Source organism: Medicago truncatula, chromosome 1, assembly GCF_003473485.1.
Source record: "Medicago truncatula cultivar Jemalong A17 chromosome 1, MtrunA17r5.0-ANR, whole genome shotgun sequence".
NCBI classification, from domain to species: Eukaryota; Viridiplantae; Streptophyta; class Magnoliopsida; order Fabales; family Fabaceae; genus Medicago; species Medicago truncatula.
The window spans coordinates 36,059,889-36,072,865 of record NC_053042.1 but is presented as its reverse complement, the minus strand read 5'-3'; the positions used below and the strand labels follow the sequence as shown (position 1 = coordinate 36,072,865).

The window sequence follows — 12,977 nt, the reverse complement described above, 5'->3', positions numbered from 1 at the left end:
GTTCTATGCGATTTTTTTATATCATTTGAATATTAAATCATTTGCTCAGTTTCAATGTCAATAAAACTATAAAAGTATCTCTTTTAATATAAATAATCAAACAATCATTTAAACATTCATTCATCATATGATTTGACGTCCAATTTTTGATAAAAATTCATAGCACAAAAGACACTAGTTCGAAAGAAAGACTTTTAATGTATTAAATAGTAGTATATTGGTTTATTAGTGTAGACTATAGTCAAATTTTATCCTACCTCATTGGGCTTTAATTTGTTCGTTCAGGGTGACTTTGATTTGCAAAAGGTTGGATACTGGAGAAAAAAAATTGTATCGCCGTTGTGTTTGATGGTTGATGCACAGGACAAACAGTTTTTGTATTGTACCTTGTTTGATATGTTAATGCACAAGACAAAATAATGTAACATTTACTACAATACCCTTTATGATGTGCAATGTTTGGTTTTCACTATGCAAAGACACAACAAAATTTTAAATTTTTTGAATTATTTTAACAAATGACCTTAGAAAACTTGTTAATGATTCAAAAATAGAAATAATTGATAAATTTTATGTAGAAAAAGTTATTTATTGTTGGTGTTGGTTCAATGTCTTGAATGTACAATTTCTAAGATAAATTTTTTACATTAAACTTTTAAACAACGCAAAAAAGAGATATCATAATCATCGTAACGCACAAAGTAAGGAAAGGTAAAAAAGAAAAACTGGAAAAGATAGAGAATTGTTGTTCCCACATTACATAAGGCTGTGCCACACGAGTAAATGACGTTTTTGCCCCTGCGGCAGTTAACTACCGAAGTTTGGAACCGGCTGCAGTTAACTACCGACGAAAAAAAAAAACCTCGTCACTTTACTGCCGAGGAACTCATAATTTTTTTTTTTTTATGTTTGAGATGTACGTGGAGAGGGGAAGAACATAATTAAGGGCTTTGCATTCAATAACTCCCAATAGGCAGATGTTTCGGAACTTGATGCTTTCATTAGGATTCCATGCCATATGTGCTTCAACATCGGTAAATTCTTCAAAGTGAGAGTTTTCAATTGCATATCCAACCTTATATGCATACCTCCATCTGCTTGTAGACTTTGTGTTTCAAATACAACTTTCAGAGCAGGACAATCAGTTACTATCACCGTCTCCAGCTTCTGCAATTTATCCAGAACATAAGATGGAAATACCTTTGATAATTTACTGCAGGATTTAATTTTCAACTACTTCAGCGTGCCGAAGGATTTTGGGGCTAGTTGATTGTGCCATACTGAGTTCAAGAGTTCCATGTGGGATATCTCAAACATAAAAAAAAAATTGATGAGTTCCTCGGCATTTATTTTTTTTATTTTTTGCGTCGGCAGTTAACTGTCGAAGGAACTTCGGAAGTTAACTGCAGCCGGTTCCAAACTTCGGTAGTTAACTGCCGCAGGGGTAAAAACGACATTTACTCGTGTGGCACAGCCTTATGTAATGTGGGATCAGCAATTCTCGAAAAGATAAGAGATAAATGAAAGTTAAAAATAATTTATTTTTTTATTAAAAACAACTTTTTAAAAGTTGGTGAAGATGTAAAACAGTATTTCCATTTAAGCAAAAAAAAAAAACTCTAAACAAAACTTTGTCCACTAATTTGGTACGGTGCAAAAAAAGGGTAGATGTCTATTCCATTTCTTTTTTTGTGATGTCCTTATTGCTTTTTCAAATCATTATTTTGTGCAGTTCTTTATTGCTTTTTAAATCAAACGTTGGACAAAAGTATTTGTCTTACCCGGTTCTTGGTTTTTTAACAAATCAAATACATGTTTATTGTAAAAAATATTTTTTTTTGAAGAAGCTAAAATGAATTATAATACTACTTCAAAAAAGTCTTTCCGAGCACAAGACATACTCAGGAAAGGACATCAGAGTCAAGAACAATATATACAAAAGTTACCTAAGAGATCATAAACAAAAACAGAAAAGAAACTCTTAGCCAATGCCTAAAATGGTAAACGGACTAAGCCACCACCAATGGTAATTGAAGGAAAGAGAAATAAACTTCGTCCTCAACCACGTAAAAGCAAGCGACTTAATCTTATCGATCACCTGGATAACCGAGCAATCTTTGACATTGAACAACCTATTGTTTCTTTCCTTCCATATTTCCCAAACTACAGCAAACCAAATAACCTGAAGAATAGAATGGTGCACCTTAGTGGTATCAGCACTACTAGTAAACTGAGCAAAATGATCCGACACCTGTAAAGGGGCAGCCACGGACAAACCTAACCACCTATAAATGAAGTGCCAAACAGATCCAAAAAAATTACAATGTAAAAATAAGTGTTGAGACGATTCCAACGATCCACATTATTGTAAAAAATATTAATAAAAAGGAAATGGCAATATATAGACACGAGTTAAAAAGCTAAAGATAAAAATATCTTTTTAGAATTTTTGCATTCAATGTTGTTAATGTTTAATTATTTATATTCACAATACAAGAATTTATTTATTTTTGATTAGGGCACAAGTTAACATGATAAACTTGATTTTTCTATACTTGTGGCTCAACTCCCGATTCTAGGCTCTATTTATAAAGATATACAAATATTTTTTTTTTTTTTTTGACAAAAAAGATATACAAGTATAAGAAGTAAAATTGATTTTTTTTAAAAAAGAAAAGTAAGACTGATGCAAGACCATTCCAATCGGCTACTTTCTTGTTGCTATCAATTAATCAATCAATAAAATATTATTCTTAAAAAAAAAATAAAAAATTATGAGACGTTGGATAATTGTTTTGCTAGGGTAATTAAACATAGGATTACGAATTAGTCAAGTCAATCATGAATCATATGCTTGTCAGAGGGCAAATAATTGAGGAGGTAGTAAGTTATCGGTTGAACTTGTGAGTTGTGACGAGTGGCCTGTTTGGTTTCACGCTGAAACCAAAATTCTCGCGCCTCAATATCCATTTTACCGTGATTTGATGAAGCTGGACATTCAAGCTTTTCACTAAACATTGTTGGGAGTTCAATATTTGTCTATTCTCAACGTTGCCTTTTCACATAGAGCATTATAGATCCTTGACCTTTTTAAAAGTAGCATTGATCCTCCCTCTACATCCTATAATGAGTGTTTTATTTAACAAAATAAATAACTAATTTTCATGAGTAAGTGATTTTCTCCGTAGGCCACTGTCTCGCACAACTTAGCTTTTTCCTTTAAAACATGGACTGGAGCAGAGAGCTTGAGGCAAAGCCAGAGGGTAGGGCACACTTCTGTACTCATAAGTCAAACAAATAAATAATTCCCTTGTTTAAGTTAAAAGTAGAGAAATAATATTTGTACATTTAATCTGTGATAACTTTCTCTTTCATACATACATTATATTTTTACTTTTTCTCTCTATTATTTATCTAATTTTCTTTGTAAATTTATGATTGTTTCGTAAGTTGTCATGCAAATGATCGTTCAAATAACACACCTTTTAACCATATTTACTCCCACAATGTTGTTCAAGAAGAAGGTACAATCTTGGGACAGAGACGTAACACGACATACAGGAGAATGTGTGCCCATGTCCAAAACTACCGGCAATGTTATTGCCAAACTGGCCACGAGGAAACATAAAGAATCTTTTTAAAATCATACAAGACAAACATTACTACATCAGTGTCTGTATATACTTTGGAACATGTTGGAGTAGGTTGTGTTCATATTATGAAATAACAACTTTGAGTTTGACATTCCATTTTATATAGCACTAACTAACACCTGTTCATATAATATGCCAATGTCAGAGAAACCAGTGAAATACTATGTGGTGAGTTTATTTTGTTTGAATCTGAACTTAGTTATTGTTGATGAAATATAGTTAATAATGCTAATGTTATTACACAGGTGGATGCTTTTACTGAGTTGGCGTTCAAGGGGAACCCTGCAGCAGTGTGTTTGTTAGATCAAGAGAAGGATGATGAATGGTTGCAAGTATTAGCAGCTGAGTTCAACATCAATGTTACCTGCTATTTGATTCCTGTCAAGGGAACTACTAATCCCCGTTTTCGTCTTAGATGGTTTACTCCCATTGTTGAGGTATAGTACAACTAATTATCCAGTACCACAAACTCTCACACTTTTTTTCTTCTTCATAAGTAGATGAGTTAGGTCTTGGGGGCTCATCAGAATCGGAGCACGTCTCAAGATTCATAAACTATTGATAGGGATACTTACTAAATTGTTTACCAGCGAAGTCTATTCACCCGATTTCTGCTGTATTTGAAGTCACAATATTGTGGGATAACAATCAACTCCTTGCGAGTTGGACCAACTTTCGTGAACATATGCAGTCTCTGAAACATGAGTACTTGTCTACTACTCCATTATTCCTCATTCATGCTTTTATTGTAAATTGAAAATTTTAACATGTTATAAAACTCTTATTTTATAAACGTGGCCGGGTAAGAACAATTTTTATAAAGCGGGTATGAGATTGAGCACTATAGTACCGGATAGTACTTGGATGACATAGAGTTTGGTGACATTGGTCAATCACAGTGTCACAATGCTTGTACCCAACTCTATATCACTCAAGTGCTACCCCTATTGTACCCTGCCCAACGGTACCCATTGGACCATTGTCTTCCCTCTGCATTGGTACCTTATTACTTTTAAAATTGTCATTTTTCGTGCTTGTATTGTTACGTCACGATACACGTACCGATGCAACATAATATATAGTATATGTTTATTAAATGCAATGTTTAATTATTATTAACATTTTTTTTTGTCGGTAACAAAAAAAACATTTTTTTTTTGTCAACTATTACTAACATTATTATCTGGATCATATTATAATACAGGTTAATATTTGTGCCCATGCCACATTAGCAGCTTCTCATGCACTCTTTGCATCTGGTTTAGTGGACAACAATGTTACTATTGAATTTGTGACACTATCTGGAATGTTAACTGCCAAAAAGATCTCAGCGATCAATGGCACTAGTGATAAGAAGAATTTGCAAAATGGTAAAGCCAAGGATGTATCTTATATTGAATTGGATTTTCCTGCTGACCCTATCACAGAGTTCAAATTCGACGACACTTGGCTCATTTCTCAAGCATTGGATGGAGCTTCCATAATTGATATAAAGAGGACACAAATTCAAGATGACTTACTTGTAATTCCTAATAATTCTTTTTTTTTTTTTTTTCTTTCCATTTCTATTGATAATTCTTTTTTTAGAGAAGATGTTATTTGAAGTTTTTGAAAATGTATTTGAAAAAACAGATTGAATATTTTTTGCAATATGTGCATATAGAACATTATGAAGCTTATTATTTCTCCTAGGTTGTTGTCACATCTGGAAAGAATGTCATAGAAGTGCAACCACAATTTGATGCAATTGTAAAATCTCCTGGAAGGGGGATAATTGTTACAGGGATCGCTCCTCCAGAGTCGGGATTTGATTTCTACAGTCGATTTTTCTGCCCAAAATTTGGAGTAAATGAGGTTGAACTATGATTATATAATCTTCTTCCAATTACATTACTAATGCCTCCAAAAAAATGCTGATAGTAACTCATTTTTCTTTTCAGGATCCAGTTTGTGGGAGTGCACATTGTGGATTGGCATCCTATTGGAGCAAGAAACTAGGAAAGTGTGATTTAAAGGCTTATCAGGTAGTACTATTATTACTATCTTTTCTATTCCCTCATTATGATTATTTTTGTTATTGTGGTACTAAATTTTAGATTACATTTGTTCAGGCATCAGCTAGAGGGGGAATTCTCAATATTCATATTGATGAACAAAAACAAAGAGTGTTTTTGCGTGGGAAGGCTGTTACAGTGATGGAAGGGTGTGTTTTGGTCTAGTCCTATTTCTAACATTTCAGTCAAAGTAGTAGCTTTGCAGCAGATTTATGTAATAAATATATGGGGTTTTTGCAAGGATACATCCACTAGTTTTTATTAAGGTGTGTTTTAACAAAGATATAACTAAAAAATTGTTAAATGCACCTTAAGATGAATGTTGCTAAAACACCGTTTCTAAAAAATAAGTGGGTGTATGTTAGCAACTCCTGTATGCATTTGCTAGAATACACCCACTTATTTTTTAGAATGAGTGTTTTAGCAAGTTATAAATAAAAAGTAGTTAAATACATCCTAAGGTGTAGCTTGCTAAAACATTCACACATAAAAACTAATGGGTGTGTTCTAGCAAATCTCTTATATAAAAATGGATATGGACAAGAAACTCATTCTAAAGTTCACTATAAGTATTTTAGGTCTTGTACTTAATCTTGAAAAAGAAGGATTACATGTTGTGTGTTTTAGTTGTGGGAAATATGGCCACCAAGTTGGAATTTGTCAAGATAACAAGCTTGTTCACATGAATAAATAGACGTGTGTAGTCCCAATTTCTGATCATGTGAGGGTTTCTTCGCCTAAGAAGATATGGTCTACCACAAGAGATGTAAGTTTGTTGATGGTTCAAGTTCTGGAAAAGCAACAGCCGAAATTCTACCGTTAATATTCATTTGGTTCATGAGAAATTTTGCAAAATAAAAAACAGAAATATATTTACTCATATTTTGGTCAAAAGGTATAATAGGCGAAAGTAATTGAGTGGTACATCTCAACCGTATTTTATGATGAAAAAAATGGCCAAGATATGAATATGTTATAGATAAAGATTTTAGTGTTAATTAAGTTTAGTTCTGTAAATATTCACAGTTTTGTTTTTAGTCTTTACAAAATATAAAATCACATTTTTTAGTCCCTATTACATTTTCCTTAAGCATTTTAGGGACAAAAAATGTTGTTAGAAATTTTTTACAGGGATTAAATATGCTAATGAAAAAATTTTATAATGACTAAAAATGCTGATGAAAAATTTTATAGGGACTAAAAAATGTAATTTTATTTTGTAGGGACTAAAAATATAATTTTGAATATTTATAGGGACCATTTACTTAATTGATCCAAAATTTTAAGAGTGGTGGTTAACGTGTTGTATAAAAATTTCATCAAGCGATGGGTAATTTACAAATCTGGTTATTTATTGGTATACTGTATACATTTGTCCTACTAGCCAAAACATTATGACCTATTGAATTTAGTGTTGGTCGACCATTTACGCGGATAATTAATGAATTCTCTCATTTTAGGAGATACACGACGCCCCACGTTTGGCTTGATTTTTCAGTTTACTAGCATTTTTTATTTTTTCTATCGTGCACACCTCACTCTAACGCCTTGTTTGGTTGAGTAGAAATAGCAGCGAGAGAGCCATTGAAGAGAGAAAAAGAAGAGAGAAGCACAACTTCCTCTGTTTGGTTTGGTGAGAAATAGAGAAGAGAGACCAAAGAATAGTGGGGCCCACAGATTTTTGCTGTCTTCGCTGAAGTGCGAAGAAAAGAGAAAGAGAGAAGCTAATATTTTCTATTCCATTTATACCCTTGTCATCTATTCCCTCTTTTCTTCATTTTTAGCACCGCCAAGTTGAAGAAATTCTCTAATGAAAGTGAAATAGAAATGACCCGTTTAAAAGGAATCTTACTATACTTGTAATTGCAATTTTGAGGAGGCTTATGGTGAAGAAGTTGTTCATTTGGGATTATGGTTCATTGAAAAAATGGGTAAGTGTTGGAGGAGAAAAAGAATTGGGAAAGCAAATGAAAAAGATGAGGTTTGGGGCTGTTGGGTCACCATTCGCATTGCATATGTTAATTTAGGTTAACTTCCATAAATTTAATTAATTAATAATTGAAAAAAATTAGTTGAAATAAATTATTTTAGTGAATTCACTTCTTCCGTCGTGTAAGGTAAGAAAAATAATTTAATAACTAACCATTTCATCATTTTAAAGGAAAATTCACATAATTAAATTAGTAACACTAATATTAATAGGAAAGGCATTTTGGTCATTTCAAAAATAATGACATTCTCTCTCTTCTATTTCTCTCATATATCTCTTGTACCAAACAACCCCTCAAATCTACTCTATTTCTCACATACTTCTCTCTTCTCATACTCTCTCTCACCTATTTCTCTCTTCACAATTTCTCTTACAATCCAAACACACCCTAAATGTGGTTTCGTGCTTCTAGTTTTCTTTAGTTGGTGGTGATATAAACATGGAGCACAAGTAAAATGCTCAATTATCAAGTCTATTGAGTTTTCATTGATTCAACTAACGAGTTGATTTTGATGCTCGTGCATTCTAGTTTAGAGTTTTTCTACTTGCACCCTAATTTAATCCAAACACCCCATGTTTTTCAAGTCTAATAAATTATGTATGTAAACAGATTGCACGAATAGAAAATTTCATCAAATAATACTACCTCCGTCCTTAATTATAAGACCTTTTTAAAAAAATATGTTGTCCCTTTTTATAAGACCCTTTTGTTATTTCTAAATAGATTTATTATTTATTTACATACATACCCTTATTTATTTCACATTATTTTCTTCAATCAACAATAAATAACATGTTCAAAACATAAACTAACTCTCCATCTTAAAGGATAAAATTATAAAAACAATAGTGATTACAAACAACTTTAATATAAATACCTACTTTCTTAATTTCCGTGATTTTGACAAAAATGTCTTATATATAGGAACCGAGGTAATATTTATTTTTCCTCAAAAATATAAAGTAACCCATGCCTTAGCATTAGCAACGAAGAATATCCCTTGATTAATTTTTGTTCTATCTTGGTTGCTTAATATTACTCAATTGAGTCTCTTCCATCAATATTTAATTATATCTTTGTCACTTTCGATCTCTTTAAGATTTTTTTTATGATCAAACCAAAAAAGATTTGACGAATCATCAATTTTGAGATTTTTACGATGACCAAATAAAAAGATGATTTGGTGTAGTAATTGAATTTAGGTTTTTGAGATTTGAAAAGATATCATATTCTATACCTGTCACCCCACCACCATATCATATCATTACGGAACCACTTCACACAATCACATTCTCCAATGCTATGACACTTTCCTCTCAACTTCCCCTATGTGGGAGAGGATTTGCTCCAGTGTGTTTTTCTCCTATTTTCCGCAATGTGGGAATCTAAACCATTAAATTCATTATCTCTCCTAATTTCAAGTTTTTAACATATATATTTTTAAGTATTTAATTGTGTTCAAAGGCTTAGATTTAACTGGACTCTGCAGTCACTGCAGAGGATTCATTCCCCCTTCTGCTCTTGAACTAATAAAATGTTTTAAAAAAGATAATGAATTGATAATATGAAAGTGGAGGATTAGGGGATAGATTAAAGAAAGATATTGGAAAAGGGCGAGAGAGGAAGTTGTTGGGGGAGGTTATGTTATTCAAAATTTAAAATGAGAAAGCAAATATATCATAATTGTTTGTGTTGAAACATCTCCGTATCCATTTAGGCAAATTCTAACTTTTTTTTTTTTTTTTTTTTTTGGATTTGAGATGTCAAAAACAAATTTAAAACCTACATTCACCTTCCCTTAGAAAAAGGAATTAAAATCTTATTCTAAAAATATCTGATCGCTCCTTTTTTTTTTTTTTTTTTAAGAAACTAAGCAAAATATATTAAAGAAATAACCAATCCCTCAAGCACAAGGTGTGCTTAAGAGGACTAAACAATATTAGTTACACAACAATAATCCAAGAAAACAGAAACAGACATTACAAAGCAGTCTGTAAACAAAGTAAAGGATTTTTCCTCCAATAAGGATAGTCAAAATCGAACATGATGTAATTCGCTTTCAACCACCAAAACGTTTAGAGTTTATATCTAAGCACACATTTAACTTTATTTTTGTCCTTAGATGTAAATCCCTTTTGAATTACTATATGCATTTATTATTTTTTCCTAAACATACCCCTAATTAATACTACTAACTTATCTTAAAATATGAAAAGTCAAATTTAATACACATACAAACAAATAACAATTTGGTAATATTAACACACAAAATAGACACATTAATTGCACCAACAACTTTTCTTAAGAAATGTGAAAAATGTAAAAGGTGCTTAGATATAAGGACGGAGGGAGTACTATAACAATATATATATATATATATCCTAGAAAATGCATATAGGAGTTGCTAACATACACTTTCTAAAAAAATAAGTGGGTGTATCCTAGCAAATGTCTATAGGAGTTGCTAAAACACACCTTCTAAAAAATAAGTGGGTGTATCCTAGCAAATGCATATAGGAGTTGCTAACATACACCCACTTATTTTATAGAAGATAAGTGGGTGTATCTTAGCAAATGCATATAGGAGTTGCTAACATACACCCACTTATTTTATAGAATATGTGTTTTAAGAACATTGGGGCTGCTAACTTACACCCACCTAAAAACACTAAGGTGCAAGTTAGCAAGCTACACCCACATTGTTTTAACTAAAAACCCAAATCCCACTATTGTATGTCACTTAAACTTAAAGGGTATTTTTGGTAATTACAATTTATCTTTCAAATTAAATAAAAACATATATAACTGCTCCCTATTTTTGCACTTGCAATGTGTCGATTAGCCTGGCATACATGCTTAAAGCTACTATTCCTTCAAAAAAAAAAAAATGCTTAAAGCTACTAACTTTTTTTTTAATGGAAAAAGCCATTGACGATGAACCAATTCGTTGGTTTTTTATCTACATTTTCAGATGAGTTATTTGCAATGATATAATTTATTAATTGTGATGATTTATTGACAACTTGTTAATTGTGATGATTAATTATTATTATTATATTTTCCTGTTAAAAAAAAATTATTATTATATTTTGCAAGTTGATGAGATGATTTAATTGTTGCAAACTGCACTGACTTTTGAAAGAGGTTGTTGAAAATCGTAGCCTGCGACAAAACATATGTGTCTTTTGGTGTGAAAGAGGTTTCTGCTTTTAATTAATTAAGTGGAATTTACAGCATTACCCTTCTCCACTTTGATATTAATGTTTTTTGGTTTTGTTTCTTATAATAAGAACTATAGTACAATTTTATTTTATTTTTAAATCTCGATTATTGAGGGAAAAAGTAAAATAAGTACGTGAAGTATTAACTAAAGTATATTATTCTAACAAAGTTGTTTGGGCTCCAGTGGCAAGGAGCTCCTTCCAAGGACGTTTTCGAGGAATATCAGGTTCGATTTCCAGGGGGAACAACATTTGGTCAGTGCGCATGCCTTTACGCATGAGCCGAATTAGTCGCTCACCTTTGATGGGTCGAAAACCGATGCGAAAGCAAAAAAAAAAAGTATATTATTCTATTATAGAAAAACCCCTTATAATAAATATGCATGCTTTAGTTTCCAAGTCATCAAATTAATTTTTCCTTTGTGAGGTTGAGCCAAATCGCTTCCCCTTCGAAAGTTGTATTTTATTGTTTTTATATATAAACTAGAACGCCAACCCATACGTCGCACGGGTCTTATGAGTCGGAATTTGATACAAAATAAAATAAATGGAATTTAAAAAAGAGCGGGAACACTCAAGTGGAGTATGAATATACTAATATAGAGAATAATATTATCATATTTTACACAAATAAATATTAATTTACTGAAATGATTAGTAAATTGACATCAACTATTCATATCTTTTATTAAATCTATATATTAATCCAAAAACATTTATAATAAGTGAAAACAATGCCATTTTGATAAACTACCAAAATGCTTCTTTCAAAAGCATATGGTGTTGTAATACATTCTTCTTTTAGTTTGCTAATATATATTGAAGGACATATGACATTAAGATAAAACAATTAAAGAAAAATCTGCAACACACATTCAAACCTAGACTACTCATGGAAGTTTACTTCTTTGAATTTTGAAATGTACTACCAATTGTCCAACCTTTTTTTTTTTTTTTTGAAAGAATTGTACAACCTTATAAGCAAGCAAACATCTATTAAATTTTATAACACAACTTGTAATCACATCAATAGATCTTCAAATTGCTAAAATCCAATTTTGAACTATGAAAATGTAGAGTCGAGACATATGTCGCTTTGAAAACATATAATCTGCGAAGTCAAATAACAAAACATGTGTCTTTCATTATGCATCAAGCTTTCTCTATCACTCCAAACTATGAAAAAATCCCTCAAGCTCCCTCCAAATTATGCAGAACATTACATTGAACCAGCTCCAAATTATGCAAAAGAAAAACAAAGAAAAACATCAGATTCAGTAAAAGTGGAAACTCCTGTAGAAAGCTCAATATAGAGGATGAGTTTAGAGTGAATTATATTATTTGGCTACACATGTGTAGCACACTTTGCATCCATTTTACTCTTAATTTCAATAAAACTTCCATCACCTTTTTCAAAAATAAATTGTTCAAATTAATGGTGGAAGGTCAAATGTATCACGTTTTACCACGAAGTTTGTTACTGCAACTGAATCAATGACTTGCAATTCCAATAAAAAAAATTCGAAATTCAAATTGGCATGTACTATTTAGGAGGGAAATATATTAGGGTAAACATGAATTTTGGTGGAATATTGAAAGAATTAGAGTTAACACCAACAACAATTTAGTTTAAGATTTTATTTCTGATCCGTAATATTAAAAATCATTTCTTAAAAGATATCAACCCTTTAATTAATCTCAATTAAATATCAACCCTTTACTATACCAAAAATAATGGTTAGACAACCACAATCACCAAGATCATGTGGTCTTTCCTTAAAAAAAAAAAGAAAAATAAAGATCACGTGGTTTCGATCTAAATGAAATTGAAAAAATAAAATTATCTACTTAATAAATTATGTATGTAAACAAACTGCAGCGAATCGGAAACTTCATTAAATAATACTACCTCCATCTATAATTATAAGATCCTTTTAAAAATAAAATGTCACTTTTTATAAGACCCTTTTGTTATTTCTAAGCACATTTATTATTTATTTACATACATGCCTCTATTTATTTCACATCTTTTTCTTCAATCAGCAATAAATAACATGT

At 31.3% G+C, this 12,977-nt stretch overlaps 1 protein-coding gene across 2 annotated transcripts; it reads left to right on the top strand.

Moving 5' to 3' along the window:
- The first annotated feature begins 3,643 nt into the window (after window positions 1-3,643).
- LOC11424432 (uncharacterized isomerase BH0283) lies at window positions 3,644-7,245 on the top strand. Of its 2 annotated transcripts, XM_039828304.1 has the most exons (7): window positions 3,644-3,821; window positions 3,899-4,090; window positions 4,858-5,175; window positions 5,346-5,507; window positions 5,594-5,677; window positions 5,765-5,876; window positions 7,132-7,245. In XM_039828304.1, the coding sequence occupies exons 1-6, from the start codon at window positions 3,786-3,788 to the stop codon at window positions 5,870-5,872; spliced, it is 900 nt and encodes a 299-aa protein (XP_039684238.1). In that variant the 5' UTR covers window positions 3,644-3,785; the 3' UTR covers window positions 5,873-5,876; window positions 7,132-7,245. The 2 variants fall into 2 exon arrangements, with proteins under 2 accessions (XP_039684238.1, XP_003590670.1); XM_003590622.4 differs by lacking the exon at window positions 7,132-7,245 and having other exon boundaries at window positions 3,645-3,821; window positions 5,765-5,947.
- Window positions 7,246-12,977: the final 5,732 nt, after the last annotated feature.

Bases quoted from the DNA above. Each gene is read 5' to 3' on its own strand.
- LOC11424432 (XM_039828304.1), top strand. From the start codon at position 3,786: ATGCCAATGTCAGAGAAACCAGTGAAATACTATGTG. The intron at 3,822-3,898 runs GTGAGTTTATTT...GTTATTACACAG, and splicing joins AACCAGTGAAATACTATGTG to GTGGATGCTTTTACTGAGTT. The intron at 5,176-5,345 runs GTAATTCCTAAT...TATTTCTCCTAG, and splicing joins AAATTCAAGATGACTTACTT to GTTGTTGTCACATCTGGAAA.